The sequence below is a fragment of the Solanum tuberosum genome, unplaced genomic scaffold (genome assembly GCF_000226075.1).
Source record: "Solanum tuberosum cultivar DM 1-3 516 R44 unplaced genomic scaffold, SolTub_3.0 scf00140, whole genome shotgun sequence".
Classification (NCBI taxonomy): domain Eukaryota; kingdom Viridiplantae; phylum Streptophyta; class Magnoliopsida; order Solanales; family Solanaceae; genus Solanum; species Solanum tuberosum.
Window position 1 is genome coordinate 804,024 of NW_006239064.1, and position 6,420 is coordinate 810,443.

The window sequence follows — 6,420 nt, forward strand, 5'->3', positions numbered from 1 at the left end:
TATTTAAATTATATATATATATATATATATATATATATATATATATATATATATATATATATATATATATATATATATATATATATATATATATATATATATATATATATATATATATATATATATATATATATATATATATATATATATATATATATATATATATATATATATATATATATATATATATATATATATATATATATATATATATATATATATATATATATATATATATATATATATATATATATATATATATATATATATATATATATATATATATATATATATATATATATATATATATATATATATATATATATATATATATATATATATATATATATATATGAATTGAGTCAAAAATAGACAAGTGGGTGAACATGATCCTTTCAGATTTCTTATGCGCAAAATAATAAAGATTTTTTGCAACAAAAAAAAAAGACATTGAAAAATCCGCGGTAATTTAATTTCCTCTTGGTAAAGTACATTGTTAATAAGCAACAATTTAGGGGTGTTCACCGTTTGAATAAAAACCGAATCAAATCGAAAAAGTGAACCAAATCGATAAAATAAACTGATTTTATTTGGGTTTTGGTTTGGTTTTAGATTTTAAAAAACTGATAGTATTTGGTTTGGTTATGATTTTGTTCGAATAAATAACCGAACCGAACCTAACCGATAAATTATATACATATATTTTATCATTATACATACTTAATATATTATTTTTATAAACAATTTTAAATATCTTATTTATGTTTTCATTAAAATTTCTTTATAATTTACTTATTGAAAGCAAAAATGCCCAAGGTGAAAACATTTATCTTATTGATTTCATGTATATGTGTGTCTATGACAATTATTTGTGGGACTCAAAATGTTGTTGTCTCTTCCTTCTAGGCCAAAATAGTAAATTTTAAAGCTTTATTCATAGTAAATTTAGTGATAGAAAGTTCGGTATTATCACTCATTTTAACTATTTTTCATTTTGAATGGATTGTAGTTACTTTTTTCACGTTTTGAATGAATTATTTCTTTTATTTTTGTGTATGGTTAATAACCGAATAACCGAACCAAACCAATATGTCTATTATATTTGGTTTGGTTTGGTTTTGATATTTTTAAAACCGAGTAAGTTGGTTTGGTTTTAGTTTTGGCCAATAACTGATCCAAACCAACCCGTGAACACCCCTAAGCAACATATATCACTAATGCTATATTTTTATAATAAAAAAAAATAATAAATAATAATAATGTGGATGGTGAATAAGCCTAATCATAGTTAGATCTAATGTCATTTTCATAATTTGCATGAGAGTAGTTCTATCGTTGATATATTTATATATTTATTAAAGGCGTTAGTAAGTACTCCGTATATATCACAAATTGACAAAGTAGAAAATTATTTATTAATTTCAAATTGATGTTTGATATGTGAAAAAGGCTTTTCGTAGAAATTTTTTGCTTATAATATGAATATAAATAAAATTAGATTTGTCATTTTAGAATCAGTCAAAAAAGATGATTATATGAAATATTCTTATGACTTACATCAACTTTATTAACTAACTAATTTATTAATTCTCACTCATCTTTGGTTCCCTATTAGGTGAATAATATTAGACGTACATGATTTCGTTGTAACGTTCGTTACAGGAGGATTTAAAGTAAAGAAAATACTAATTTTGAAGGCGTTGATTTTATTCATATGATCAATATATCTACTTCTTCTTATATAACTAAGTAGGTAGACTCCAAGTGTGTTTGGTATGAACAAATTTTTTTTCATTGAGAAATGTATTTCTTAGTTAGATAATAAAAGATTGTTTTACTTATTTTTAGTTGTTTGGATAAGTAAACAAAGATATTAGTTATCATAAGAAGTAATATTTTTTAGGGATAAGGGTTTGAAAAATACCTCAAGTTTGATCGAATTTGCTGTTGCGATACTAAACTTTCATGAGGACCTATTACCTCCCTAGACTATTTAATACCGTATTTTAAACATATATATTTGCTCACGTGGACATAAAAAATAATGCAAAATTATAAATAGTAATGTGTCCACGTGGCACATATATACCTTTAAAATACACTATTAAATAGTTCAGGGGGTAAAAAATACGGTATTAAATAGTCTAGGGAGGTAATAGGTCCTCATGAAAGTTTAGTATCGCAACAGCAAATACGACCAAAGTTGGGATATAATTCAGACATTTATCCCTAAATTATAAAATCAAATCTTTCCAACTTCGTAACTTAATATACTCATGTGATTTAGAATAATTGTTCTACTCGTTTGAGTTGTTTCAAGAAGTCAGATGTTTTTCTCGAATCAAAATGTTTAATAATGTGTTTGATTATATTTACTTGTCAGGTTTATATGAAATATTTATTCTCACATAATATAATACCAATTAGTAGAGCAATTTAGAAATATTAATTAAACTTATATATCAAAAACATTATGTACAAATGACAATAGATTATCATATATATCACCATATAAAGAAGAGCAATTTCAGATTTCCTCATCAAAATGGGGAAAATTACATTCTCTATATATGTCATTTTTCTTAATTTTCCAAATTTGAACTAATCTAGTAGATATTACTACTACTATCATTAATTGCATCTGGGTCCACTTTGCTTCTCCAGATTGTCATATAGGCCCCTACAAAATTAAAAAAGTAGAAAACAGTACCCATTACTTATGCTATTATCACTTTCATATTCATATGTTATATATTTTGCAATTTTATCAACAAAGATTGTTGAGTCTCCAATCCAGTCTAACTTCATTGGGTCCCACAAAATGCTGACTTGGCTTGTTGAATACGATGACGTGGCTGTTGACCATAAACCTTATAATTTATTAGGAAATCGTTATGACTTCGTAAAGGTAAGACACTACAATAAAAAATTTTAGTGGAAATCAATTTTATTTTTAATAACTACTCCTATATATTTATTGTCGCAAAAATATTTAACAATAATTGAGTTAATATCATTACATCATACGTCATTAAAATATTTAATGACATTTATATAGAATGATGATTATGAATACCTAATATTTGCGCACCTTATATAAGAACAATGTTTTCGTGTTCTTTATTTGTTTATTCAAGTTAGGTTGGTTTAGTTAGAGTAATTGGTAGAAGTATTTTTTTAATACACCTTTTATAAGATTTACTATTATTACTTGTTAAAAGAAGTTAAACATTACTTTATTCTCCTTTCACACTACCTACTAATTATATATTAATTAAAATAAAAAAAACATATGAAATTTTATACTAATTAATCAAAAGTTGAAACACAAAAAATGGTCTTTACTTTTCTCAAATATCTAACTAAAAAGATGTTGGTGGAGATCACCTTAACTTATAATCTAATAATTCCGATAAGAGTTTTTCACATAACAGGTGTGAGTTCATTTTCTTCTATAAGTTTCTCTTTGGCTTAATATTTCTAAATGTCAATTCACAATTTTACATTATGTCTTACTTTCATTTTAAAGTATTCATATTAGAGTCCGATTAATTCTGATTCACGCCACCCGTTTGAGGTAAAATGCTTCCTATCAACGATTTTTTTTCATACCTAAGACCTCTGACATCACGACCTCAGAAATTGTTGGAAGTTTTGACAAATAGTGGATCCCACACCCAAGTTCCATTTTAGCCAAAATCCATAAGGTGGCTCAGAATGAGTCCAGAAGCCTCGGGATCCGCACAAAAGGTCCTTCTAACCCAAACTCTCGCTTTTCTAAACTTTTGATCGAAATCAACCATTCAAGTTTTAAAAACTCCCAAAACACGGAAACTTACACAAAACTCAAGAAAACAACCAAGCACATCTAGTTATTGTTATGCAATCTGAATTAAAAAACAATACTAATGATAACATTAACTTTACAGAAACATAAACAACAAAGTTTAAATCATGTAGTGAAAAATAAAATTAATAACTTCAACAGAAATTAATGACTATAAAACATATCAAAAGTCGTCAGTCTCAACAAGTCATAAATGACTTGGGGTCACTACAAGAAAGCTCTAAACGCTGAAAAGATTGGAAAACAAAGGAAATGGCCTGGAAGGTCATTACATCTGATTAAGGGAAGATCAGCCTTATCCATTGCACCACATCCTTTGATGATGTTTTTGTATGTTATAAATGCCTCTAATTTTTAAAATACAAGATTAAAATTCTTTTCTTTAGAATGCAATAGTAAAAACAATTGAAAACCGTTTATGAGGGAGAGAGTAGATTTTTGTCCAAAAAAAAAAGTTTGTATGGGCCTTACTTAGCAAAGCCCAATCCAGTTGGCAAGAGCTAAAAGCTCATAATAATTAAGAAAGTATTAATTTATTAAATTAATCTTATTAATTACGTATTATAAATTTAAGTACTTATTGATTACTTATATTTTATGTAATTATTTAATGATAACAGTAATATTGGATGAAAATGATTAATCTCTTTTGATTTTCTAAGATAAACAAATAAAAAAGGGATAATCTATTTTTAGTATAAAGAAAAAATGAAAATCTATAGTCTCAATTCACCATTGACTCAACATAAATCAATTTATCTGATATCCAAATCAGATAACGAACATCGAGTAAAAACACAAAAAAATATTTTAAAAATAGTACTACGAATTTAGCACGTCATAAATTTTACCCTTTTTATCTTGCTGATTTAGACAGAACATGTCCTATTCTTAACATTTGCCACAAATGTCTAGCAGCAGTCAATTTCATATAATATGGAGTAATATATACATTTCTGCAACTCTTTAACTGAAAAACCTAACTGCTGCTACTATTACTAGTTTTTCTTTTCATCAAAAAAAAGTTTTTAAGTTAGAAATTAATTTAATATTTTAATATATACATTAAAAGATATTTTAAAGTTATAAAATATTAATATTAAGATATTAGGAAACAGTATGAAAAATAATAGTATAAGTTAAAAACTTCTTATATCAATATGGTAAAGAAATACACGTCAAAAATAAAAGATAACAAATATTTTGAGATAAATAGAGCGTAAATCTTGAAATGAGATGGTAAATTCAATAATTTTGCTAGTTTTTAAGGTGTTACAACAGTGGTTGATTGTCCCTTTGATGACATCCAATAATAAAAAAGTATAGTGATAAATTCAAATTTTCAAATTTGTTATAAATTTTCGTGAATTAAGATGTACATAAACTCTATTTATATTAGTGTTTTTTACACGCAAAATTCAACTAAGTACTACATTCTATTGAACTCACAAACATAATAACAATATACTCAGTAAATCTCAAAAGTGAGATCTAGAAAGATCGAGTATACTTGAATATTATACTCTCAAACACATAATTTTACTTGGCATGATACACAAACGTGCTCTTTAACTTGAATTCATATGATAATAACCTCAGACTTTGGATATGCACAAACAGACACTTAAACTTATATAAAGTTAAACGAGTAAATATGTGTCCACTTGGCGTCTTATGTGTCCATTCACATCCTACATGACATCCTACATACATTATACCACGTAAAATGTGTGTCTACTTATTCAATTTTATACCAATCTAAGTGTTTACTTATTTAAAACACATATTTTATGCCATTTAAATTTGCCACTAACTTAGAGGTGACATTTGAGGTCTTGTGGTGGCAATTGTCAAAAGCATAGTAGTCTAGTATATAGTTAAAAGAAAAAAAAACATAAATAGCATCTCATTCATTGTCCCATTAAATTCACATATTTCAAGTGCCTTTCATTGAAGGTTATAAAATATCATGTATATAGTACTATTACTACTTTTTTTCTCCATTAAAAATCATCAACAATATCCTTTTCTCCACAAAAGTACTACACATGTAACCCACTACTACCAATACTCCCAACTTCAAAAGAAAAAAAGAAGCCAAAGCATTACCTTTAAACTTCACATGTCAATGTTCTTCAAAAATATAAATTATATATATATATATAAAAAAAAAAGGACCAAAGTAAAGTAAAAGAACTAGCTATCAACACAATGATACATCATATGATTAATTTTGATTAAATTTTTCCAAATTTATCATCACCTTCTTGTAACACCTTGCTTGGCTTTGTAATCGAATCGCAAAGTTAGAATTTAAAGTTTATAATATATTTCCACCATCACAATCATCGTTACTTTAGCGTGTCATTGAGTCAGAATTTAAAGTTCATAATATTCTATTCTGAAGCCTCCACCACCACAATTACCGTATACTTTTGGCCCGCCATTGAGTCAGAATTTAAAGTTTATAATATTCTGAAACTTCCTTTACCACCACAACTACCACCTACTTTGGCTCGGTATCGAGTCAGAATTTGAAGTTTATATATTCTATCTCCGCCCTTGACCGGAAC

At 26.1% G+C, this 6,420-nt stretch overlaps 1 protein-coding gene across 1 annotated transcript in view; it reads right to left on the reverse strand.

Moving 5' to 3' along the window:
• Positions 1-2,606: 2,606 nt before the first annotated feature.
• Positions 2,607-6,420, reverse strand: part of LOC102592587 (nuclear transcription factor Y subunit B-3) — a 4,810-nt gene continuing 996 nt past the window's right edge. The window contains exon 2 of the mRNA XM_015310711.1: positions 2,607-2,680. Within this exon, the coding sequence (XP_015166197.1) occupies positions 2,607-2,680 (74 nt within the window). The remainder of the gene's footprint in view (positions 2,681-6,420) is intronic.